Source organism: Zootoca vivipara, chromosome 8 (genome assembly GCF_963506605.1).
Source record: "Zootoca vivipara chromosome 8, rZooViv1.1, whole genome shotgun sequence".
Classification (NCBI taxonomy): Eukaryota; Metazoa; Chordata; class Lepidosauria; order Squamata; family Lacertidae; genus Zootoca; species Zootoca vivipara.
This window is the reverse complement of record NC_083283.1, coordinates 62,346,834-62,374,736: the sequence shown is the minus strand read 5'-3', so window position 1 is coordinate 62,374,736 and position 27,903 is coordinate 62,346,834. Positions and strand designations below refer to the sequence as shown.

General features: G+C 42.4%; 1 protein-coding gene across 1 annotated transcript in view; it reads right to left on the bottom strand.

The window, feature by feature from the left end:
- Window positions 1-2,860: 2,860 nt before the first annotated feature.
- Window positions 2,861-27,903, bottom strand: part of LOC118090247 (uncharacterized) — a gene marked incomplete at its 5' end in the record, with an annotated part of 91,294 nt that continues 66,251 nt past the window's right edge. The window contains one exon of the mRNA XM_060278222.1: window positions 2,861-3,083. Within this exon, the coding sequence (XP_060134205.1) occupies window positions 2,861-3,083 (223 nt within the window). The remainder of the gene's footprint in view (window positions 3,084-27,903) is intronic.

Genomic DNA, 27,903 nt, shown 5'->3' with positions numbered 1-27,903 from the left:
AATAAGGGAAAATAAGGGATCAGTGGTGGCGCGGCACCGGAAGTCGCTTCTGCGCATATCCAGACATGCGCAGAAGCAACTTCCAGTGCCGGGCTGCCCGTGTCCACATGTCTGGGCACCAGAATCATTTCTGGGCATGCACAGAGGTGATTTCCGAAGCCAAGTGAGCAAGCAGCCAGCCGGGGCATGGCTGCGGGCGCCGACAGGAGCTGCAAATCCGAGGGATTTACGGGATATTTTTCAATTCGGGAGACCAGCGGGAAACGGATTTAAATCCGGGGGTTTCTCGCAAAAAAATGGGAGACTTGACAGCTATGCCACTGGCCAATTCTCTTCCTTCCTCCTGAAAGCATTGGAAAGGGCTACTTTTGCTTCAGTTCACAGATTGCCTTGGGAGTGCCTCCTTTTTGCACAGTAGAGAAGCAGATGCACCCACAACCTCATGCAATTGGTGCCCACTTCTATGCTCCTTCTCCCTTAAAAGAGAGGGGAGAAATAGCACAACCAGCCCCTCCATACAACCATCCAGTGGCATTGTGCATAGAACATTACTTCCCCACTTGCAAAAAGGCAGTACCAATATAATGCCTGAAGAAGTTGTAGACATGGATGAGAGCAAAGGTTTGGCATTACAACTGTCAAAGTTTTTATTAAAAACAAAAAACCCCACATTTTTTCTACACATTTTATACCATGCAGCTATTGCTTTGGGTGAGGGGGTTGGGAGACAGAAGTTATACTACATTATTTTTAGTTCATTTCTTTGAAAATATTCCTTAGCTTTCCTGTGATATTGCCATCATCTCTAAGGTTGCTGCAATCATTGGAGCATTTCACTTTAACGTTGTTGTTTTTAAATCTATGTTTTTCGTTTTTGTTTTATTTATTGGGGAGCAGTAGGGAGAAGGGAGATTATATGTCTTACCATCAAAACTGTGATCAATAACATAAAATTTTCTATTTTTTATTTTTTGGGGGGAAAGAAGAAGACTTTTGTATGCTGTCGCCAGGGGTAGAATTTCAATTTCATATCATTTGATGAGTCATTGAAGAAAACAAACTTTTACATCAAGGACTCATATCAAAGTTATTTTAAGTGACTTACCCCCAGGAAGGCATCCACTACAAACACTGCCAAAGGGTCTAGCATTGTCCACAGTCCCCAAGCAATGATCAGCTTTGACAAGTAAGAAGGGAATGAGCCAAACAACAGTTGACAGCCCCATCTCATCAGAACCATAAGAAGCATCACTGTGTTCAAGGTCAAAGGTCCCACCACAATCATGGCCAACTCTTCACTAGTGCGTACCAAAGAGTTCTGGTAGCACAAATCCACGGTATGAGGATAGAACTGGAATCTGGAAATAAAAGAGGGAGCAGAGGGTTCAAGAGACAGGTAGGTTATCTTACTTGATGGGTATACATCACTTACACAATTATTTATGTTGTGCATTTTAATAAGAAAGAAAGCAGCCCAAAGATTTATCACATTGTGCCTCTCCAGTGATGAAAGGTTGCTTTGATCCAGTAGAGTGGAAGGGGGATGTGATTTCTCCCTCTGCAGGCCCCTTATCTTCTTATGAGGGCTGGCGGGGGGGGGAGCTTCAGAACAACATTGTAAGTGACACAGGAGAATGGGAATGTTACAGAAATCAGATCTCTGTGTTTTCACTCCATGCCTCCTCAGGAACAAAGAACCTCCTATAGGTGGAGGAACACCGATACAACTCTGGATTTGTTATGCATTCATAACTGAACAGAATTGGGGGGGGGCACGCATGTGCCTCTTAAGGCACACTCAGAAAAAAATATCCTAGAAATCAGTGAGGGCCATGTAGGTATCTAGTGCTCTTTCAGAAGGCATGTCCTTCACCCTCTCTTAGCAGAGTGAGTAAATTTATCTCCCGTGCCTTGTCATCAAGACATTCTGATCTATGGGAGCTGTGGCCCTATTGTTCTGTTTTGAGCAGTGATATGTTGTGACCCTGCAAGGCACGGTTTCAGTGGAAACCCTGGACAGCTCCATGCAAGTCTTAGACTGCAGAGTTGAAATACTGCTTCAGCAGCAGTCATCGTCAAACTGAACTTTAAGTAGGCGCTGCAGCTTTATCTCAGTAGCCAGATTCATCTTCCATGAAAGGAACTAAAGGGACCCAGCTACTTTAGCAGTCATTGACTCTGACATAGTGGGGGAGACTGTGGTTCCACTAGTGCTTCTAAGCTGGAGTCCTCAGGCTGGAGAGGCTCCATAGCTGCCAAGTTATCCCTTTTTTTACAGGGATTTTCCCTTATGCTGAATAGGCTTCCTCACGAGAAAAGTGAAAACTTGGCAGCTATGCTCCTGGAGAGGTGCTGGTACTTTTGCATGTACACCTAGGGCTGGACCAGAGGGCAATTCCCTTTCTCATTCCAAATACCTGATCTCATCCCCTGAATTAGGGGAGTCCAGCCCCAAAGCCATGACACTTCTCAAAAGCCAAGACCAAAGGGAGGAAAAATCCAGAACTGTGAAAGATATCAAAACATCAAGTATAGGATTTGCTGCCTGAATTCTGGATTGATTTACAGACCACAAAGGCTTGGTTTTAAGCTCTTTGCCTATTGGCTAGTTTTTCATTCAGTAGTGTGGGAAGAAGACAGAGACTGAATGAGATGGCTATAAGATACTTCTGCTGTCAGCTTTCATAGACAGTCAACACCACCATTCCAATCTTCACAATTAACCAAATGAATGGGAAGTAAATAAGAATGGGGCTGGTTGCCTATAGACCCAAAGGTGATGCAAAAGTTATGGTGCCTCTTTTTGTGACATTATGTAGCATAGTGCTGTGTTTTCCAAAACGTACCTTCATTTCCATACTTACTTCGTGACAGGAACTGAAATAGCGTGAAGTAAGACCCACTGGCTGAAATAATGAAGATACAGTCGGGCAAACCAGAGCAAAACCACTAGCAGCATAATGGACCACAGGTCCCAGGAATACCAGTGTCCCCTTCCAAGTTCAGAAAAGATGGCATATACACCAAAGTAGAGGTGCTTTGTGATGCTTGTGGACACACTTGTTTCAACCGCAGGGTGGCAGCTGCAATGGCAGAGATAGGAAAGACGATGCAATCATAGTTGAACACAATGGACTCTTAGCATGAAAATGAATGCGCACATTGTTTGACAATGCCTTATATACTTTGTATCAGTGCTGGATTAAACCCTGTGGAGGTCCCTAGGCAGTCGAAACCTTAGGGGGTGGGGTGGGCTTGTGCACGCACTCTAGTGAGATAACATTGAACCAAGAAAGCTTAATTGTAATTTTCTTTCAAGATCAAATCAATATTATTTTGATCTGTTGTTGTGGAGCCCCTAAACGGCATGGGGCCCCTAGGCCAGTGCCAACTCTGCCTATTTGACAATCCAGCACTGCTTTGTATTTGAAGTAGTCTGCTCCATTTTATTCAGGTGTATTTAGGGAACAGAACAGAACAAGGAGTTGCTGATTACAGAGAGAGAGGTGTCAAGGGTCTCCCCTACATGAAAGGTAAACTCTGCATCTGGGACGCCCTTGGCCTGTTCTGAGGCCACTCACAAAGGTGGCTGCCAAGGATGGCAGTGGGTGAGGAATGAGTGGGTACATAACCAAACAGTCTAAGCCTGAAAATGCATTATGTGACACTTAAGTTAGGAGTATGCAGAAGGACAGAAGAAAACCACCAAGAGGAGGAACAACTGGCAAGGTGAGGCTATGCTGCTCACCTGACCTCCATCTGGCTGCAATGCTGCTGCAGACTGGGGCAGAGAAGGGGAAGGAGAGGTGGCAGCAAGGCTGCATGGGGCAAGTGTGCTGGCAGAGCCAATCCGGTGTTCCTGTTGGTGCACTTGCATCATGCTGACCTCACTGCCACCTTGCCCATACAGCTTGTTCTAGCGTGGTGTGCAGCAGCAATGCAGCTGGAGGCAGGTCAGGAGACCTCCAAAACTAACATTCAAAACTATAATTAATGGTAGTAATAAAATAAATGAATGAGGATGTCACAAATGCAAGCCAGTTATAAAAGGGCACTTATAAAAAGCAGTAGATAGAAGATTGTTCATCATAAAACGAGAGATATCCTTGGGAAGCTTTGGCTAGTCAGCTGTTGTTTGGTCTCTTAAAGGTTCTAAATGGCACTATTACAACAAAATGTGCCGTTGGTTAAAAATTAAGCCACCACAGTTTTAAAACCCTGAACAAATTAATTAATGCTGATAATGATGCAAAAGCACACAAAAAAACCTTTTGGGAGAGTTCAGGATCTCTTTAATTGCATAGCTTATTTGTTCTCTGTATTAGCAATAAGGCCCATTTCAGAAGGGAATAATTGTGCCAGCGCTATTGTATAGATTTTTGTTTCACAATCAATGAGTTAAGTGTTTAATGGTTCTATGATGCTCATTGGCCCATTTTTATATATAAACCAGCCTGAGAGCTGCGCTGAAACTGGCTGTCATAGGAGAGAGAAAGCAGAAAGGAAGTTGCACTGTGCAATCATTTACTGCTCAATGTGGTGTGATCTGCCCTTTAGTTAATTACTCTGCTTCTTCAAAGCAAAGAAAAAAGGCAGACGCACAGATGCAAGCTTGGCATTATGTCTGCAAGAAACTGGAAAATCTTTGCTGATTCAAAGCTGAAAAGACAGTCGCTTCTTTGACCTTTGGAAACTTCTAACTGTTGTGCATATCTCCATTGATTAAAATGACTAAGCAGCTCAGGCTGCCAAGCAGGATGTCAACACACTTGTAGCATTATTTTTATATCGGTGCTGTACTTTGAACATTCAAAAAGCCTAAAGGTCTTGGTATTGAAGCATGCGGGGAATGCTGCTGCTGCTGTTACTGTTTTTAAAAGTATCCTATGAAGAAACGCAATAACCAGTGCCTTCTACACACGGATCCCTATTTATTTAACCCAATTTCTTGACATGCACAAATCTTTCCCCCTAAAAAGAAGAACAATGGTGTGCTCTGTCCCTTCTGACTTTGGTTCATAACAGAGAGCTTCTCACGTATCATAGGGGTGAATACTGCCAACGCAAGCTTGGGAAATGAGCACCACTCCCATCAAGCAGCCTAGCTATGTCTGACCTGAGATAGCATCACCAGCGCATACTGGCTGGTCAGGAGAGGAACTGATCCTGCACCACCACTGGATGGGCCAGAGAACAGCAGCTGTCAGATGATAGAGGAAGGAGATGGAGGTGGTAAAGGGAAGCACCAGATGCAGAGAGACGAGACCTCTAAGTGCACATAGAAGTATCCCAGACTCATCCTCTTGATAATGGCATCACTGCTGTTTACCTGGATGAAGCAAGGTGGTAACAGGCATAGGTGCAGGTGGCCATTGTGGCTGGGGTGCCTTTGCATGGCTTAGGCTGTTGTGGGTACTTTGTCCATCCCTTGATACGTCATATCTGCCCACAGCAGCACATGCCTTAAAAAGGGAAAGGGAAAGGGACCCCTGACCATTAGGTCCAGTTGTGACCAACTCTGGGGTTGCGGTGCTCATCTCGCATTATTGGCCAAGGGAGCTGGCATACAGCTTCCAGGTCATGTGGCCAGCATGACAAAGCCGCTTCTGGTGAACCAGAGCAGCACACGGAAACACCGTTTACCTTCCTGCTTGGAGCGGTCCCTATTTATCTACTTGCACTTTGATGTGCTTTCGAAATGCTAGGTTGGCAGGAGCTGGGACCGAGCAACGAGAGCTCACCCCGTTGCGGGGATTCAAACCGCCGGCCTTCTGATCGGCAAGCCCTAGGCTCTGTGGTTTAACCCACAGCGCCACCTGCGTCCCGCATGCCTTAGTTGTATGTAAAAGGTAAAGGTGAAAGACTCCTGGATGGTTAAGTCCAGTCAAAGGCGACTATGGGGTTGTGACGCTCATCTCAGTTTCAGGTCGAGGGAGCCAGTGTTTGTCTGCAGACAGCTTTCTGGGTCATGTGGCCAGCATGACTAAACCACTTCTGGTGCTACAGAACAACGTGATGGAAGCCAGAGCTCACGGAAACACCGTTTGCCTTCCCGCCGCAGCGATACCTGTTTATCTACTTGCACTGACATGCTTTTGAACTGCTAGATTGGTAGGAGCTGGGACAAAGCAACGGGAGCTCACTCCGTCGCAGGGATTCGAACCGCCGACCTTCCAATCAGCAAGCCCAAGAGGCTCAGTGGTTTAGAACGCAGCGCCACCTGCGTCCCTCTTTGTAATGTACTGTGTATGGAGTTATCTTTGAGAAGTGTTGGAAAACTTCATTTGATCCAGAGCACTGTGGTTAGACTCCTGAACTGGTGCTGGGTATCAGGAATGCATGATTCCTTAGTTGCCCAAGGCAGATTGCTGATTATGACCTAAGAGATTGCTATGACATGGACTATGCCCGATTTCTTGAAAAGGCATACATCTGTTGACATGAAGAATGCTGAAGGATCTGACCCTAAAGATGCCCTATTAGAATGCAAATCAAGCTGAGCTGAAAAACAGAAGAGTCGAGCCACCAAATTATGCTTCAAGTGTAAATGGACTTGGGGGGGGGGGAATTGCCTGTAAAACTGATAGCATGGAGCACAATATATACCGAATCCCAATGAGTTCCAGAGTGCATTTTCTCAATTTATGAGTATATATACGCCCCCCCTCCGCCCTAAATGCTAGGCATGTAAACTCAGCATGGAATCTAAAACTCAAGCTGTGTTATTTCTAGCTCATATTTCATCAACTCTGTTAAAGATCCTGAAGGAGAAATTCTGCCCTCAGTTACACTTGGGCAACTCAATTATCTTAAAGTGGAATTATACAGGAACAACTCGGAACATGGTGGGGGAGGGATGCTTACCTGTGGACCTAAAATGCAGATTTTTATTTTTATTTTTGTAGCTGAAACATTTGCAAGGTGCAGTGCCAGGCATATGATGCTAACTCTTCTCTACCCACCTTTCCTAAAATGAAAGACTGGAAAGCCTAGAAGATTATTGATGTCCATGAAACATACATGAGATAATACCGGTAGTGAGGGCTGACAACTCTCCTGATTTTCATAGAACAGTGATGAATTCAGTCATAGACTGAATGAAAAGCCATTGTTCATGAATTTTTGGGCGGAAGTGCAAAATAGGTAGGTTCTCATTAAAACACAGGTGGCACTGTGGGTTAAACCACTGAGCCTAGGGCTTGCCAATCTGAAGGTTGGCGGTTTGAATCCCCACGATGGGGTGAGCTCCCATTGCTTGGTCCCAGCTCCTGCCAACCTAGCAGTTTGAAAGCATGTCAAAGTGCAAGTAGATAAATAGGTACCGCTCCAGCGGGAAGGTAAACTGCATTTCCGTGTGCTGCTCTGGTTTCGCCAGAAGCGGCTTTGTTATGCTGGCCACATGACCCGGAAGCTATACACCGGCTCCCTCGGCCAGTAAAGCGAAATGAGCGCCGCAACCTCAGAGTTGTCCGCGACTGGACCTAACGGTCAGGGGTCCCTTTACATTTACATTAAAATGCAAACTGAACCAATTTCCTCTCCCTTCCCTAGAGAACAAGTGAATTTCTGTCTTAGCAGGCAGGCCTGTACAGGTGGAAAGGGCAGTTTTCAGCACCCAGCAGTCCGTCAGCATACCCTCCCTGGGAGTTCCCTCAAAAAGCATTAAAAAGACAAGTAAAAAACAATAAAAACAAGTCAGGTAAAGCATAATCGAAAACAGTAAAATAGGCAGCAGAAACCAATTGCAACACATTTTCAAATCAGCTTATGGTCTGAGTTGAAGGCCTGTCTACATAAAAATATATTTCCCTACCAACTTTGGAGAAAACCTGGTATAATCTTCTACTATATATTTCAGAAAGTGCTTTGTCCATTTTTGGATAGATTCAGCTGCCTCTCAGGATATTGCTGCCAAAATCAGCACAAGGGTTTCTGCAGTGGGAGTGTTTGAATCATGGGTGCCATTTTGAATAAAGAGGGCAGACCAAAATGTGACTTTGGCATGACTTTCGGCATGCCAGGTCCAATGTGTTCTGATTCGGAAGCCACTGAAGATATTGTTACACCATCTGAAAGGCCTTCACTAAATTTGGCATCATGGGTCCAGCCTCCTCCACTTTGGATGGTTCCGAAGACACTGTTGACCAATTTGGTGTGATGAGTCTCAAGTGCACCGACCTGAACGCCTCTTGAAATATTGCCACCTGACTCAGCATGAGGGTTCCCAAGGTGAAGGTGACTGTCTTCTTCCATGTTTTGGTGTTGGGTGTCATTTTGAATAAAGATGGCAGACTGAAACATTTGCACCCATGTTTGATGCAATGAACCATGTTTCAATGTGCGTATGTGTGTGCGCACACACAGCACAAAAACTCACCAGTTATAGAATCCATTTAAAATTCTCTCCTTTTTCTGTTTCTTTGAATTCTATTTAAGACTCAGTCCACCAGATATGGGATGCAAGAAGGTTGCATGCAACGTACTTAAGTGGCCAGATGGTTTTGACCTTGATCAGGAAACACCTCTAATGCTAAACATATTATTTAGGGAATTAAAGTAGTACCGAGCACCAGGAAAGAGGCTTGTAGATGCAATAAAGCAATAAACACATTTCCAATTTAAGGCAACCAGACACACACAAAATGAAATATCCTAGGGGGGTAAACCATCTACAGAATTTACCCATTTTCATTTTTTAAAAAATTACAGCGAAACATTCTGTAGAAAAGATGGGGGAAAGAACAACAATAAGGAGACTTGCTTCTGCTCTGAGAATCCTCTGAATATGGTATGTTGTACCTTCCCTACCTTGCCACAGACTATCTCCCCAAGGACATTTGCTTTAACTAGAGGGGGGAAATTTCCATCTTCCTCCAAACTAAATACTGTTTGAAATCCTGAAATGATTATTCACTAAAACACCAGCTGCAACCTGAAGTAAAAGCACATCTTTGCTTGCAGGGCACTGGGGAAGAGACTCTGGAATTGCTTGTCATGAAAGATCCCCCTCAGTATTAGTTGGAACTTTACAGCAAAAGTAGAGCAATTCTGTGAAGAAAACATCACTGGGATAGCTAGCTAGGCCATGGCGGCTAGGATTCTGGTCACCTTTGTCAACTTCCAGAGATGGAAAAAGAAACCATTTTAAAAAAAATAAAATAAAATACTTATTTAGGGATATATTCATTGAGAATGCTGCATTGTAACTTCTGAATAATTTTTAAATTAATTTAAACAAATAAATTATATACTTATTTTATTTACGTGGCAAAAAGGCAGAAGAACCCACTGAAGTTAGCAAGTCTCGCTACTGTCGACATTCCCCTTTCTACTGTAATATAGCCACATTGCTTGTGTAGAGTAATCTTATCCCCTGCCTCCTATGTTCTTTTTGGTAGTTGCTGCCTAGGTGCTTCAAAAAGTTCTCATGATTTGTGGATATGCAGCAGGCTGCTAACCTACTAGAGAATTATGTCTCTACTATCCTATCTGGAACTGATGAGATGGCTGCTGAAAGATTGCTTCCAACTCTGGAGACTGCATATCTTTTCACAGCATTTTTAATATAGCTTACTATATAATAAAACTGTAAGGATGCCATCATGCTGCAATTTGTGCGGCAGCCCCTAATATTTTTATAATTCAGTTTTACTTGCTATTTTGCTTTTATGCGTTTGTGGTATATCTTTTTGAAAGGCAGCATATATATTCCTTTAACAGATAATACAACAAGCAAACAGATAAATATTATCTCAGATAAATTCTCACCACAACCTGATCAGATAGGTCACAATTGTCAATACTCTGTTGCAACTGAGGGGCTAAGGCTGAGAAGCTGACTTGCTTCAAGTCACCCCATGAGTTGGTGGCTGATGAAAGATTTGAACTGGCATTTCTTAGCTCACTTTCCAGGCCACTATGCTACAGCAGCTCTCATTTTTAAGCGTAAAGTTTAGATCGTAAAAGTTTGTAAAATAAAACAAAAATAGTGAATGCAATTAAATATTGGAACAGAATACTCAATGAGATTGGTTCTGCCTAATTAGCAGCCTTGAAATCAAAACCAGGCACCTTTCCAAGTACATTTAAATGATTTGGTGTTCTAATACTGGAGAAATGTCAAAGAACCTAGAGTCCATGGCATTATCTTCTACTTGTATTGAACTCTAACCATTGTCAGATACATTAACACTGGTTTCACCCATGCTTAACATAATATTTTGCTGTTGGTAGGTGGGAGAAACAAATGTTCAGGGGGAATAATTTATCTGAGCAAATTTTGCAAGCTTTTAAATGCAAATCTTATCCATGTTTATTGTGACTTGTCTCTCAAAATTGAGACAACGGTGCTATTTTATTAAGAAGCATTAAATAAGTAAAGAGGGAGCTTCTATCAGAGGAGATACAAGCGTTATTAAGAATCAATTGATTTGCGACAGATTTTGCTATACTTAAAACTCTTTTCAATGTATCTCTTTAGCAGGGGAAGTTCAATCGGTAAGAGGAAGATAAATGGGCTTGGAAAAATTTCAGTAAACTAAAATGCATCATGGAATACCAGCATTAAGTTTTTCTTCTCCATTTTATAGTGAGCTATTGTAGTTAGTCAACTCTTTCAGAGTGTAATTTGGGCTGATGGCTCTGAAGAAAATCCAGCCATTGAAAACTAGATTTAATTCCTTTTGAACCACTCTTATTTTTTTTAAAAAAAAATTCTTTTTAACATGTCCCAGCACTGCAAAATCTGATGAGAAATCCACCTTGAACTGTGCGCACTTTGACACACAATCTCTCTCTCTCTCTCTCTTTCCCTAAGGCAAAATGATCCTATATTCAGCAGGGTTTTATCACAGTATTCTAAAGGACTCACACAGAATGTACCTGATAGAACTGGACCAGAATGTCACCCATGATAGAAATTACAATCAAGACATGGTGGATACATAAAGAGAACCTTATCTATTTTGCAGTGGGCTGTGATTGGTAGAGAGTACCTTTAGGGGGTTGTTTACAGAAATCAGGTCTTCCTGCATTAAAGGAAAAGAGGGAGGAAACTGCAAGCCTTTATGCAGTGTTCTTTTTGTTTGCTTGTTATATGACACAATAGATACTGGCTGTATTTATGGTATTCAGACAATGCACAAGCTTGCTCGACTGCTCTTGGGGAGTTGCTTCCTTACAAACAAAGCCCCCAAGCCCAGAACTCTGTCCTGTGCTTCAATACAATATTACCCAGGTAGTTTAGAAACGAATAGCATCACCATTTCCTCGGTTTCCAATTCTCAGACTACGAGTGCCTTTTCGATCGTGTAGCTAGAATGCCACCTCAGTACACAAGAGGGAAGTATCAGTGGCCTTGGAGGAAGCCGAAGATTTGCAGAAGAACAAAAAGGATTTTGGGGAATCTATTGGGGGTCCCTCCTAAACAGCTGACTCTGAACTGAATATGCACAATGGCCATTGTGCTAAGTGATGCTAAGTGATGGAGGAAGAAACAGAAAACTCAGCGCAGGGAGGACAGAAAGGAGTGGTTGGAATCCTGACCCCCCCCCCCCCCGTACTCCAGAATGCAACATTTGGTTGCAGTTCCTGCTTGTTTCATTAGCGAATTCAGGTGGGCGAGGGATGGAAGGATCTGCCCATTTTGGTTCTCCCAGTTTCTCATTTTTTCAGTCTTAAATTCAATTCCCCAATTTCCGCAGCAATTTGCAAATTTTATTCTCAAAAAAACTGCCATGCAAATTCACCAGTATTTCAGTGCAAATTCCCCCTAATGCATTTTTGTGTGTAGTTTCGGCTATTGTACACATTTTTAAAAAACAACTGCTCCCGATATAACACATTTTGGTATACTGTCTTCATTAATATGTTCATTTTAGCTAGAATGTGAATTTTTGTAAACACTGGTTCGTTGGAGAACTGCACCACAAAATTCAGATAATTTCAAAGGATGGCGGTATTTTTGTCCTTATATTGTGTTGGGAAGTGGGGCTTTCATAAATTTGGCCTTAAATGCGAACTGAATCAGATCTCTCCCCCACCCCTAACTGCAACAGTTTGTTGCAGATCCCACTTGTGGCATTCTCCCTTCGAAAGATTTATACAATCATTTGCCCTCCAGATGTTGCTGAATTCTAATTCCAATCACCCCCTTTGGCTGGTCAGGGATGATGGGAAATATAGTTCAAAAATTTCCCATTCCCATATTGGTGCCTCTAACTGCATTTATATGACCCTGGCATCAATGACTAATCTAGGAAAACATTTCTTCAATTCAGATCTTCCTACCCAGATGGGACATCTGGTATCAGATGCAATCTTTTCTTGGCATGATCTCCTGAAGCCGAGTTCTGATTGGTGTGTGGCAAAGAGCAAGAAGAAGAAGTAGAAGAGTTTGGATTTGATATCCCGCTTTATCACTACCCGAAGGAGTCTCAAAGTGGCTAACAATCTCCTTTACCTTCCTCCCCCACAACAAACACCAGGTGAGGTGAGTGGGGCTGAGAGACTTCAGAGAAGTGTGACTAGCCCAAGGTCACCCAGCAGCTGCATGTGGAGGAGCGGAGACGCGAACCCGGTTCCCCAAATTACGAGTCTACCACTCTTAACCACTACACCACACTGGCTCTCCTACAGTCTGGTTTATAATCACATTAAGTGCTAGTTTGTTGAACTCAACTGGATTTGACTTCAAGCATCACCTCCTTGAATTGGGTCTGGAAGCACATAGGAAGATTATGGGAACATTCTCTTGTATTTTCTGGAATTGTTATCATATTGTAGCAGCGGCAAATGCAAGAAATATCAATCTGTTCATTATTTCATGGAAATATGCATTTTATGGTTATGATATACAGCACTCTTGTCTTCATCATCTACATGTGACCATGTAGATGGCACACTAAAATACGTAGTATATATTAAGTAATATTATTAATATTAGAGTTGATATTTCTTATATCTATTTGTTAAGATACCATCATACAAACTGGGCTATAATTTCCTATAAAAGAGGTGGGTTTTTGAGTTTGTTTGTTTTTTGAAATATTTCTTTCAAAAAGAAAATAATGAAAAGGAAACTCAGCTATGAATCTGATTCTAAGGAGTTTACAAAAACATTTTGCCCTTGCCCTTCAGACTTGGTTCCCAGAGCTCTCCCCCCCCCCTAATATGCATTCCTTTTTTTTAAAAGGGGGGGCACCATATTTTATTTTTATTTTGCTGTCAATATACATTCCATTTTCATTCAGCAAAGCCATAGAACACTTTTTCTTTCCTTGCAGAGCTTTTGAGGCATTCAGCACATTCTTGAAGTGGAAGAAGAAATACAGTACAGAGGAAAGTGGGGGGGGACACTCCCTTGGTGATTTATACATCTTTCTGTGTCTGGGGGTCATGAAATGTACTACTGCACCTGTCAAGAGTTCCTCATGGCATTTATTGGAGGTCACATGTGATACCAAATTTCCCAGCGCAAAGAAGAAAAGTAGAGGGACCTGAAAAGAATAGGTTCAGATTGCCCTAAAAACAATCATTGCAGGGAAATAAGGCAAGAGCTGTTGAATGAATCCTATGAATTGTGATACGCTGATAGAGCCTTTCCCAACCTCCTGCTCTGCAGATGCCTTTGGACTCCTAACTAGAAATGCGGGGGAGAGGTGCAATTCAGTTTGCATTTAAAGCTGAAGCTAGCTAAATTTGGGCCTTCTGAAACAATACTCAAACAAAAGGACAGCGCCCGCAAAAATTGAATTTTGTAATGCACGATGGAATATGCTGAGATAACTAGACTAACTCTGAGAATTAGAGAACAAAATGAGAAAAACATTATTGAAGAATGGAAATATTTTGTGGAATAATTGGGAAAAAATATCATGGTTGCGTTAAAATGTATGCAGGATTTGAAGTATAGCAACAGAAGAGAATTTATAGTTTAATAATTTCGAATTAATGCATACACAGTGGTACCTTGGTTCTCAAACTTAATCCATTCCGGAAGTCCGTTCCAAAACCAAAGCGTTCCAAAACCAATACGCGCTTTACCCAGGGAAAGTAATGCAAAATGAATTAATTCATTCCAGACTTTTAAAAACAACCCCTAAAACAGCAATTTGACATGAATTTTGCTATCTAATGAGATCATTGATCCATAAAATGAAAGCAATAAACAATGTACTGCAGTCACACAATCAATCAATCAGTGGCTGAGCTGGGTTCCACACAGTCACAAAAACAAAACAAAAAAAGCTGCAAAAACAAAAAAGCAAAATAAATAGCAAAAACAGACAGACCTTAGCGTAACACTCAAAATGGAAGCGTAACACTCAAAACAGAAGTGTGGCACTCAAAATGGAAGCGTAACACTAAAAATGGAGCACGTTCAGCTTCCAAACTTAGTTTGCAAACCGGAACATTTACTTCTGGGTTTGCAGTGTTTGGGTACCAAGTTGTTTGCGTACCAAGGCGTTTGAGAACCAAGGTACCACTGTAACAGATAAAATATAAGTAACATAGCAGCTTTATAAGGGATTAAAAGAGCACCATGGAAGGGTCAACAGATATGAGAGATTTGTTCGGACTGTATTTTAAAAGAATTGGTAAAATTGGAAAAACTAATTAAAAATATTATTAAAAAATATATTTTGTAATGCAGTTCTCCAGCCAGTAATATGCACCAACAAGCTTATACTAAGGGAAAGTGTGCATAAATATGCATATATTCATGAAACTGAAATGGATTATATTGGGGTAAATGTGCATCTTAGGAGAAATTCACAATAAAATGCTAATTCATTTTCATGAGAGCTTCTTTAAGATGATTGCAAACTCACCTGCAAATGTAGAGGACTGAACTTAAATCTGGAAAAAATGAGAAACTGAGAGAAATTTAAACTGACTGCTTCCTCCATCTGCAACTCCAGTTGCCATCAGGTCAGGAGGGTAGATGGAGCCACAATCCAGTAACATCTTTGAGGATGCCAGGTACGGGAAGCCAGCACTCCTATTTCCTTCTCTTTAAAGTTATATATTAAAAATCAGGAATACTCCAGTCCTAAACAAACTTTCTAGGGAGTAAAGCCCATTAATCACTGTGAGCTTTACCATAGCCGCCAAGTTTTCCCTTTTCTCGCGAGGAAGCCTATTCAGCATAAGGGAAAATCCCTTAAAAAAAGGGATAACTTGGCAGCTATGATTTTACATCTGAATAAACATGCATAGGATTGCATTGCCCTGTTAGTGCATTAGGATCTATCCTAGCGATAGTTCATTGGCCGCTTTTGGAACGAAATCAGGACATTTGACTCCTTATTGAATTAGCTAGAGCCAAGCAGCTTAGATATGCATAATGATACAAAGAAAACTTAATTCATGATGTTTAATAGTGTATTCACTGTATCTTCCATGCTTTGATGTGCCAATTGCCTTTAATCGAGTTACTCATGCTCTCTCTCTTTATTTTAAAGGGCTTGTTTCACAGAAACTGAAGCAAACCCATTTATGACTGCTGGAATCTTTCCATGTGCTTTTCATATTGTCTCCAAATTGCTGACCTCTTAATAGTAGGGAGGAAGTGTAGAGTGAGTTAGAGGGCTGTAAAAATAATCACTCCAGCAACCCATCTCTTCAAGCAGTACACCCACACAAGTCTCAGTGAAATAAATGCCGGCAACTCTCATAGTTTGTTTGGGAAAATACCTTCCTTGAGATTGGAGAATTGAGCTTGATTACAAGATATTAATCTTGCATTTCAGGAGTGTGTTTGCATTCTCATCAGATGCTTTTAAAAGCATGCATTGTTAAGAGGTTCCTGCAAGGGGCAGATTCACCAACTTCCAGCAACCAGTGCCATGCAGTGGACAGAGAACTGAACATGATCTGTAGAGACTCGGTTTCAAATCCCTCCTCAACTACAAAGCTTATTGGGTAACTCTGGGCCTCTCACTAGCTTGACCACACAGCAATTTGGGGGGAAATCGAGGATATTACCATGATTATCATTTACCGTCAACCTAAGGTCCCAGGGCAGGTGACAACAATTGAAACACAATGTTAAAACAGTTTAGAACAACGTACAATCACTGATATAAGGTGGGACCTAAAAGTGTAAATCTTAAAAGTGTCAAAATCCAGAGTAAGGAGGTGTGCCTTCTCTATTTGCTGAAAACTGTGTGATGAAGATGCCAGACACCCTCTGTGGGGAGGGTGTTACACAATTTACGGGCTGCCACAAATAATGCCCTCTCCCAGATTGCACAAATAATGCCCTCTCCCAGATTGATCTTGCGCCCCCTAACCATGGACAAATTAGCTCTTCTTTCCGTCTCTCCTCCAACCCCCCTCCACCCATTCAATTCCTCACGCACTTCACCTTGCTATTTTTATTTATAGACATATTTTTAGCCAATTTTGTGAGGGGGACGGGCCTTGCCTGTGCCCACCTCATCACCCCCTAGCTACAGCTCTAGGTTGCATACACACACACCAAGCTTCTGAGGCTGTAGGAACTACCAAGGGGGTCTGAAAGTAAGGAAGTATTTCGGGTATTTGGGGCCTAAGTCATTTAGGACGTAAACACTACTGTTCCCTTGAAAGAAGGATGGAACCAAAAAATGTGGTAATAAACAAAGTGTCATTATTTCCACAGTTCTGGACTCTAATAGTCATAGTCCTATTGAATGATTTATGAAAGACTCTGTTCCAGGATACAAAATAATAATAATAATTTGAGGGGCACATCACTAAAACATATTAAGACCAACAGCAACAAAAAAGCGAAAAAATTGCATTGGGTGTGAGCAATGTACCAAACATCAGGAATTTCAGCAGCCTGTGCTATTTACTTAGAAAGGTTTAATGGGATTTACTGAGAAAGTATACATTGGATACTGTCTAGGAGAGCTATGATACTGCTTCCACAGAGTGATGTTGCTGTGAGACTAGATCTGGGATGAGTGGCTATACCTATTTCTAGTCAATATCACTTTTTGCATCCTATTACTCAAAATTCTGGTCTTCATTATTCAGCCATTTTATTTTTAAAAAAATCCTCACAAGATATGTATTTAAATTTGTTTTCTCCCAAAATAGCATCTAAATGTGTTTTTCCTCTCTTATCATTTTTACTTAAATGCATATTTTGAAATATTTAAACTGACAACAATTGCATCACAATTGTGACATCCAGTGGATGTGGAAGTTCTGATCCACAGTTTAAGGCAAGCAGTGCAGATGAGGTCATTTCATATAAAAATTCGGAAAGACTGAATTTTTCAAACATCTCAGACTAGCTGGCAAACAGAGGAAGCTCGGCTAATTGGATGAACGATGTCTGAATACTGAGATTTCACCAGATATCAAAGAGTTCTGGGGACAAAGAAGGTGGCAGTAGAGTGTCATTTATGAAAAGATTCTTTAAGGTTCGTGAGCTGTGAAGAACAGTGGCATAATGCAAAACTGAAAACAAAAGGAAACACTTTTTGCAATTAAAAGATAGTAACACTGTACTCTAATTAGTTCTCTCAGGAAGTAAACATGTCTCCAGTTAAGTGAATGAGTGACAATTACTTGGATTATTGTCATACTTAAAATGTCAGAGCTGAACGACCGCTTCCAGCTCATGAGAATAAATTCTACACATTTAGGTGTCAGAAACAATAAAGTTACATATAGACATGTTTTAATGGACATAAAAATTCACGCAGAGAGAAAGAGTCCGGCAGAACAGTGTACTAAAAATGACTAATGATCAATTGGGCATGCTGTCTCCCTCAGAATAATCACAGTTAACAAATATAAAGGAAAGTTAATCTTATGAGCACTGATTAATACCAAACTTGCACATAGTGGAGGATGGAAATCTAAGCACCGTGCCAGAATCACTGCACTTGGACAGAGAGGGAAGGGGCAGCAAAAAGGTTAGTGCTGTGGGGATGCATCAGAGGGAACACAAGATTAGGTCTGCCAATGCAGCTGCACAGCACTGACCTCCCTGCCATGTTCCTTTCCCTTTCCTGGTAAGCTGGTGCGAAAAGGCCAGGTGGGCACTGCCAACAGTCCCTGCCAGCTGTTTGGGCTACTGTCAGCATCTGACATCCTTGTGCAGTTGGACAGGTACTCTGTGTACTGTGGACAGGTACTCTGTCAGGGTCTACTGCTGACACCTGTCTTGCCCATCCTCGTGCTTTAAATCAGGCTTCCTCAAACTCGGCCTTCCAGATGTTTTGAGACTACAATTCCCACCATCCCTGACCACTGGTCCTGCCAGCTAGGGATCATGGGAGTTGTAGGGCAAAAACATCTAGAGGGCCGAGTTCGAAGAAGCCTGCTATAAATGCTCTGACCTGGCACTGTGAGGAGCCCTAGGTATGTTTCCCCACTTTTTTGCTGCTGCTGCTACTTGTTGTTGTTTAGTTGTTTAGTCGTGTCCAACTCTTTGTGACCCCATGAACCATAGCACGCCAGGCACTCCTGTCTTGCACTGCCTCCCGCAGTTTGCTCAAACTCATGTTCGTAGCTTCGAGAACACTGTCCAACCATCTCGTCCTCTGTCGTCCCCTTCTCCTTGTGCCCTCCATCTTTCCCAACATCAGGGTCTTTTCCAGGGAGTCTTCTCTTCTCATGAGGTGGCCAAAGTATTGGAGCCTCAGCTTCACGATCTGTCCTTCCAGTGAGCACTCAGGGCTGATTACCTTCAGAATGGTGCTACTACTACTACTATTACTACGACTAGGCAAATGGCATTTCCTGGCACTCTGGCACGGTCCTCCGTGCACCAGTAGAGGTTTAGTCACACTGGCCACATGACTTGGAAAACTGTCTGTGGACAAACGCTGGCTCCCTTGGCCTGAAAGCAAGATGAGTGCCACAACCCCATAGTAGCCTTTGACTGGACTTAACCGTCCAGGGGTCCTTTACCTTTACTTTTTTACTACTACTAATACAGGCAGAGACCATTTTATGTGCATCCGATTGACGACCACAGACAGACCCTGAAGTAACTGGAAAATGGGGCAGAATGGGGCTGGGGCTTATGAAAGCGTTTGGGGGCGTAACAGGGTGGGGCCAGTTGATGCATGTTCCGCTGATGCGTGGGGGCCAGGAATGCAACCCCCTTGCAAATGGGGAGTTGCCTGCAGCAGCAGCAGCAGCAACAACAACAATACAAGAAGTGAAAAGCCAAAATAAAACCCTCCCCAGGCTTCTGCTCATTTTTAAAATGGGAGAGGTTGGGGCAGGAAAATTGTGTCCCTTTTGGAATCTGCTGCCTGGGGCAACTACTCCACAGTTTCTCCTATTAAAAGTGTCCCTGGAATGAATAAATAAGAATATCAGAATAAGCGAGGGGCACTGCCTATTCCATAAAGTGGTAAGAAATGAAAAAGTTTTATAAAATATATTGCATGGTGAATGTATTTCCCCACCCCATCCCCACACTCCTAAAAGGAATCTGCTTTAAAAAAGAAAAGTCACTCTAATTGTAGTCAATGCCAACATTGATTTGCTTCACACCTGCTGTGAAATTCAATATGTGGTTGTGTGATGGGGACACAAAACTGTGTTTTTCTGCTGCAGAACACACCAACTGTGATGATTTATCATATGATTGCTGTGTCATTAATTTTGTCTATACTATAGGAGATACTTATTGCTACCTTGTCATTTTGTTTAATGAAGAAACAACATGGCTGCAAGCCTTCTTCATTGTGCTAGGCCAGGAAACTATTTTCATTTAAACATACCATAATTTGCTAATTGCTTATGTTCCCAGTATCTCAAACATTGCTTCTGGCGTAAAGACTTCCTATTAAAAAAAAAAGAAAGGAAAGGAAAGAAGCAGACACACTGCCAATTAATTAAATAGCAAAGCAACTATGCCCACGTATTCCAAAAAGCATCTCTAGCAGTGAATGGTAGGTGAAAAAATCAGTGACCTGCATGCACGTCTGTGTCTGATAGTTAGTGTGTCGACACATGTAAAAGGGGCTTTGCTTCTTATGTAAATCCCAATTTGCATGCAGAACCAATAAATGTAGAGAACAGCTTGAAAAAGAGAGCATAATTGACAGAGTGTTGCTCAGAGAAAGCATGAGAAACTGTGGCTCAGATCCAGGCCTGTCCTTGACTTCTTCAGCAAGAGAATGGGGCAGGTAATGAACTATCTCACAGGGTTACCATGAGGATGGATCAGATAAGAATTGCAATGTTTCCTCAGGGATTTAATATCCACCAGAAACCTATCAGAGCATCGTCACTAAGACATTTGGGAATGGTGGACACAAGAGTCTGTTTGTTTCCTGGTTTTCTCTGCAATATACAGCCAGGGGAGAGTGTTCTGGGTCAAATTCATTTGGTGTAGAACAGGAGTACCATTCTCTTAGGTTGGGTCTGTGCATGCAGCAGAATGAAGTGGAAATGAGATCCCACTTCAGGCTGGAGATTATAACTTTTTAATCTTCTCCCACTAACCAACACCCTTGCAAACATAAAGCGGGCACATCAGGTCGAAAGGTTCTTGCCTGCTTTTCCTTGTGGGGAATGTTTCATGTAGAGCAGGGTTTCCAAAACTTGGGTCTTCAGCTGTTTTGGACTACAATTCCCACTGGTTGTGCTAGCTAGGCATGATGGGAGTTGTAGTCAAAAACAGCTGGAGACCTTAGTTTCAACAGGAATCAGTGAACAGCCTTCCATTCCATACTTCCGCTTGACTTCATGTTTCATAACTCATAGAACTAAAAGAGAGAGGAAAGTACCCAAAACAAATTTAGGTGTTGTTGTTGTTTTTTTAATTTGCTCCCTAACACTCACAGAAGGTTTTATAGTAAACAGCACGGGAGATAATGGAAGGTAAAATTTCCATCTCAAAAGGCTTGATTCATCCAAATTATTGGGACAATCGCTTAGGTTAAATATTTAGCCCAGAAGGCAGTATAAAATTTCATCAAAATTCAAGCCATGCATAAATGATCTCAACCTGCAGCATCTATTTACTCCAGACAACATGCCAGTCACATTTCTCACACAGCAGATTGGAAGTAATGATCAAACAGATAAGGATGAAAGACTAAACATGTGCTATGCCACCCATATATTATTCAGTTGGAGGCAAACCTATTAATAGTGTCCTGCAACAGCTTACAGGGTTGTTGTTGTTGTTGTTGTTTCCCAGGCAATTGAAAAATATGTGTCAGCTATTACAGAAAAGGAAGGGGAAAACAGTAAAAAAAAAAAGCTAATGAAAAACATGTGGCATATACAAAGAAGCCAGATTCGGAGGTTGGGGGATGATTTAGCAAAGCTGTAGGATGCGTTTTGGTAGGTCATTGAAAACAAATGTGCTGCTAGGAAACGGACATTGGAATATGTTCAGGAGGATGAGAGCAATAAATGTCCATTAAATGAGAGGTGTTCATTTAGGTGGTTTGGTACATATATTTTCTATCTGCCACACATATGAGGATGAGGGGGAAATTGTTCCAGTTCACATCCAGAGGCAGGCCTTTCTAATTCACATTTTCTGAGGCTGCATTCGCACGATACATTTAAAGCACTATGATACCACCTTGAACTGCCATGGCTTCCCTCAAAGAATTATGGGAGCTGCAGTTGGTTAAGCATGCTGAGAGTTGTTAGGAGATGCCACAATTCCCTTAAAAGGTAAAGGGACCCCTGACCATTAGGTCCAGCCATGACTGACTCTGTGGTTGCAGCGCTCATCTCGCATTATTGGTCGAGGGAGCCGGCGTACAGGTTCCAGGTCATGTGGCCAGCATGACAAAGCCGCTTCTGGTGAACCAGAGCAGCACATGGAAACGCCGTTTACCTTCCCGCTGTAGCGGTACCTATTTATCTACTGGCACTTACAGAGCTGCAATTCCAATAGTGGTTTAATGGTCAATCCCTCTTCTCAGGGAACTCTGGGAACTGTAGCTCTGAGAGTGGAATGTGGGGTCTCCTAAAAACTCTCACCATGCTTAACAGACGGCAGCTCCCGGAATTCTTTGAGGGAAGGCCATGACTGTTTAAAGTGGTATCATAGTGCTTTAAATGTGCAGTGTCAATGTGGACTAAAACAATGCATGGGCAAAAACACATCCATCATTCAAAAGTCGTGCTTCTCTTAATTTTGCAACGCAGTCCTCCATCCAAGATGTGTGTACCAAAAAATGCATATACTAGGGCAAAGTGTGTGTAGAAATGCATATATTGGAGAAAATAACTTTTAAAATACACTATGTTTGGAGGAATTGCATACAAGCATATGTTTATCATGAGAAATTTGCCGATTAATTTTCATGAGGATTTAAAGGGGGGAAATAAATCTCAAACTGGTGTGGAAAGGACTGGGGGCGGGGGAGGAAATTGAGGGAATCCAAAATGGGCGGATTCATCCATCCTCACACACACATCACCGTTTAGTGTAACATTTTGAATCACTCCTCTGTGGCCTGGAGATAGGATGGGGAAGAAAAGGACATACAGAAAACTACAATTTGGGGAAACTATTTAGGCAGGCTACATCACACAGCTGGACAGTTCATAGCATGGACCTGCCCAAGCCCAGAGCTCATTATGACTGCTGTGTGACAGGAAGCTGCAGCTACATAGGAATTGAACTGGGAGTGATGGTCATGTATGCAATCATGTGCCAAAGTATGGATGTAATGCAATGTAATGTAGTGTAATGTAATGTAATGCAAACTTCTGTGGACTAATTCAGAGTGAAAAGCAAGCTGCTTTCCTTTTTGGGAGGCTTGAACTTGAGCTAAATTCAAACCCATTTAACCCAAGGAGGTCAAGTAAAAGACAAAGAGAAATATCATATTCACCTCAAGAAAGATCCCTTGAGATCCTGCTCACCTCAGGCGAGATAGGGCTCAGCAAAGGTCACCATTTGGGAACAAAGACTTGACATAATTTAGCACCCCGGATAAGTCCAGTGTCAGACTGGAAAAGAAATGGCTTTTTTCCTTTCCTGTCTTCTCCCATTTAATGCAAAGCAGTAAACGAAAATGCTACAAGGCACTCATGCTGGCATGACAAATTTCAAGTCAATAAGTCTTTCTTGCTGTTGCCAAGATGTACACTGAGATTTGGTGCTTGGCATTCAAAATTAGATAACCTTCCTTGAGTAACTACATTCACTGTATCTACAAGAATGAGGAATAAATCAACAATAATTGAAGTACTAAAAGTGTCTAATTTCCAGCACAGTGCTTCAAGCAACAACTGAAATTAAAAAACTGTTAAAACGCAGCTACATACCCATACGATCTTGTCATGAATGCACTGAAGCAGAGGTTAAGAAAAAAGAATAAATATGCATTCTTAGTCGAAAGTAATGTTCTTCCATAAACGGGTGGGGATGAATGGAGGAAATGTCAGGTCTCATGTGGGTACTGTGCACCTCCTATGCAAAGATTCTGTGTGAGCATCTCTCAAGCAAGAAATGGAATGGCTGTTGTGCATAGGCTTTGCATAGGTGGCAGTGGGGATGGGCTGTTGTGTAAACCTGGTCCTCCAGTCCCACGTTCAAAAACTATCTCCCTTACGACTCCCAGAGTCATTTCTGGGATGTTTCTTCCCCCTGGAGCACTGAATCATAGGATCCGTCTGCAAAGGAGCCAAAATTCACATCTGTAACTCCATCAAGTGGGCAGCACATTTTAAAACGCTTTTACCTGCTGAGCCAGTTTCTATTTTTAAGCTGCTGCTGTATTCCTTTTGTGGGGTTGCTTAGATTTTAATCACTGTAAGCTGCCCTGAGTAATGTGAATGCACTAGAAGGGTGGGGTAAAACAAGTGCAACTCATCACCTGAATCCTTTTTCAGGTAATGCCCACTGTTCCCAGCCCTGTCCTTAATGAGATCATCTTCTGTATTATATATCATGCCCACCAGAGTGTCTTTTCCCTATAGCTGTGACCTTTGGTTCCTACTTTCTTCATTCCCTTGGGTTTTGTATTCACTGGACAGCTCCACCTCTACTCACCCCCTCCAAATGCTCCAACCCTCTGAATTTCTGCAGGAGCCAAACTTTTTCAGCTTTACCTAGTTCCCTTCCCTTTCCTCATCTCCCAGTCCCCATGATTGTAAGCTGTGTTTCTTGGTTTTGTTCAGATTGGTCAAGACCTATGCCTACTTTTAACCATATCCATAAGGAGCCTTCCTAACAGTAGTGGACTGTGTGCTGGGAAAGAGGAAGCCTGAATGCATCTGGGATTGGGTAGAGAAACAAACTGGTTAAGGAAAGGCGCTGAGTTCACACATAACAACATGCAATAGTTAAGACAAGTCAAGGTTCACTAGCCATCAACAAACCAGGGATGAACGTTGGTCTTTCAAATTTCAGCAACACCCTGTGTGAGGCCAATGATTGGCACCCTCATCCAGCCTCTTGCTTTCTGTTCTGCTCAGTTGTGATGCCCTGAGGCACCCCCTAGGTTTCGTGCTCAGGTCAGGTCAGCAGAACCAGTCGTGCTGCTCTAAATCTGTCTCTGAACAAACCATGGCTTCAGATCATCGTTTGAGGGCAGTAAACAAGCTATAGTCAAGCTGCTGGGCAAGGTTAGCACATAATGTTTAATAAACCATAGTTTAATAAAACATGGCTTAGCATTATGTGTGGACTTGGTCAATGTCTCAGGGTCCACACTTCAACTTTATCTTCTAGTTCCTTTTAGTTTCTGTCCAGTGTCATTACTGCAATACGAACATCCTATTTCCTTAGTCTGTATTAAAAGGTTTTGTGTTTTTTTAAGCCATTTGGTAGTATGCTTCTTCAAATTAGAAGATTTTGAATCTGGGCACTTCAATCAGAAAAAAAAACCAACAGTGCCAAAACACAACAGAACACTCAGATAGTATACATTTTGAGAGGAGGGACAAAACAAATAAAATTAGGGAACCATCTCCATCTCATATGGTATACATAGCTGCTCAAGGTGCTTGCACTTCCTTAATGTCAAGGGAATTTCAAAGGGGACTGGCTTTACAGGCAAGCAATGCCTAGGATAAACATCAGATGCTAATTTAAAGCTCTATAAAATACTCCACCATGTACAGTATATCTGATAGGGAGACATTAGTTTTTACACTTTGATTGAAAAGTTAAAGGGGGAAGCGGTTGTTTCTCAGAGAAAAAACAACTTTTAAAAAACAGCACTCAGGCATGCTGCAAGCAAGGATGACTGAACCAGAGGATTTTGTCTCTCACACGGCCAAGCTAAATCCTGCAAAAGCAAACTGCACAGAGTGTTTTCAATCATTATACCTCAGTGGAAAACTAAAAATCAAAAGTGGGCAAGATCTAGGAATGAGCACTAGGAGCCCCCCCCCCCCCGCCCGCCCCCTGACCGACCGCCTGCCTAAATCACACCAGTGCGCTCCCTCGTCTCTTTAAAGCTCAGCTAGAGAATGTAATTCACACCTCTGTAACATTCATGAACAACTGCTGCAAATTCCCAGTTTGCAGGGCTTCCTGTTAAATCAAGAGACAGATAAAGTATAGTTTTATTCACAACTGAACAAGCAGGCCTTTAAACACATCCTGTACGTATAATCCATTTGCCTATCCTCTTGCCCTCTTCCCAGTTTCTCTTCTGCCTGCCAGAGCCATTTCAGGAAGATCTACAAAGACAAAAAAAAAAACATTCCCTGCTCCCCACTAACCCCAAGTAGTCAGATGTTCCAAGATCACTTTTGGACCAGAACTGGAAATAAAGACGAAAGGAGTGAGGTATGGGTTGAACTTGGGGCACATTTAGGAATTGCAAGACTCTCTGCAGAGGGGGAAATATCCATATGGGATGAGTAGCTAATGTAAAGGAAATCTGTTGACTTGTACTTCAAGAGCCAATCCCCCTGCCCCCATGATACATTATTGCCCCTTTACCCACGACACACAATTAAGGGTTGTAGTGAAGCCCCTCCTCTCCTGGGGGTCCACAACTCTGATCAAGTGGATGTTCCATATCCAGCCCACAGGACCCATGGCCCAGAGCAGCTGGTCTCAGGAAATGTCCATCATCCTCTAAGGAAACCCTAGAGCTTTTGATGGTGTACAACCAATATAAGCTAGAAACCCCTAAGGTGTTTATTGATCCTGCAAGATTATATAGATGGCTCTGAGTGCTGATGGTGCTGTATGAGATATACTAATGATAATGTACAGAAGCACATCCCTTGTAATCATAGAATGGTAGAGCTGAAAGGGACCCCAGGGATCCTCTGGTCCAACACCCTGCAATGTAGGAATCCTGCCCATAGCTGTCCCTGGGTGGGCTTGAACCACCAACCTTCCGGTTAACTGGCAGGTGCAATGACCCGCTGCACCACAAATGGGGCTGTTTGGTGGGGGAGCACAGCTTGATGGATCCCTATCCTATGCCAACACACTGCCATATTTAAGGTGAAGAAGGGGTTCTCTTTGATGATTCCGCAGACCTTCTCGCCTTTCATTGTAGCATGTGAATGTTTGCTTGCTTGCTTGAACTGACCATTGGGCTATTGTCTGGGTGGTTGATGGGAATTGAATTCTAAGACACTTGTCCTGGAGGCACTTCTAGCATTCATGAATATATGAAATTCTCTTATACTGAAATAAGCCATTGGTTCATCTAGCTGTCTTCCCAGCAGGTCTCCAAGATCTCATCTAGATAGCCTGGCCAAATCTACTATCTGTGTTCTTCTTGAATAGAGATGCCAGGAGCCATCTGCATACAAACTGTGTGATCTGCTGTTGAGCAGTGCAACCCCACGCTCCTCATGGTCTCTCTTCTTACAGCTCATACTAACCTGGTGAAATGGGACCTTACAGAACATCTGGATGATATTGAACCGATAGGAATGTTTGTACTAATAGAAACCTCCCTCAAGCTGGAATAAATGACTTTGAAGCCTCTTTCATCTCTGTTGTTCTATGATTCTACAGGTACTAGCATATCCTCTGGAATAATCCTATTACAGTAAATGGGATTTCTTCATAATGAATAGACTCTGAGCTACAACTCTGACTCACATGCAAATTAATATTCCCCAAATATTTGCAGTGCTGTAGCTTAATCTTGTACCCCTTAATAAGAGCCAGAAGCTCCTTGCAGCACTTTTGTTTTGTAGTTCTCTTAAAAGGGAAATGTTGGGCTTAACATGATTTTTCTTGTTCCTTTTTGTTTATTTGCATCACTTATTTGGTTTCACATGAAATGCATCACAACCTTCATGTCAACCATCCTCTCGGCGGGCCTTTGAAGCAGATAGTTGTTGCCAATTTGGGGATGAAAAGCTGAGGATGACACGCAGCAATTTATTCATTACAACGATTCACTTACCTGGATGGGACTTGTGAGGTCTAACCCCACCCCATGCACCTGAAGATGGTTACAGTCCCATCCACTGACTTCAGGAAATTGGCGAAGGGCCATAGCTCAGTAGTAGAGCATCTGCTTTGCATGAAGGTCCCAGGTTCAATCCCCAGCATCTTCAGGTAAGGCTTTGCGAGGACACTGCTTGAAACCCTGGAGAGCTGCCACCAGTCAGTGTAGACAGACTATACTGCACTAGGTGGACCAATGTTCTGACTTGGTATACGGCAGCTTCCTACAGGCTTGCTCTGCCATTGGTCATCCTGTGTACCACCGAGAGTTGTGGCTAACTGGTGGATCTGAGAGTGAAGTCAACCTACAGGGATACCAGAAGTCATTGAATCTGGATAGTTATTCATTAACAAACTGCAGAGAACTAGCTTTGGTAAACAAAATGATCTGTTGTCATACTGGCAAGACAGGCTGTGTATTTGGGGCATCCTAAGGACAGACACTACCATCTCTAAGACAGCTCCTTACTCCATGGTCACATAGATGCACTTGAGGAACAACCCTCCCCTTAAATCCATAGGATCTCAAAGCG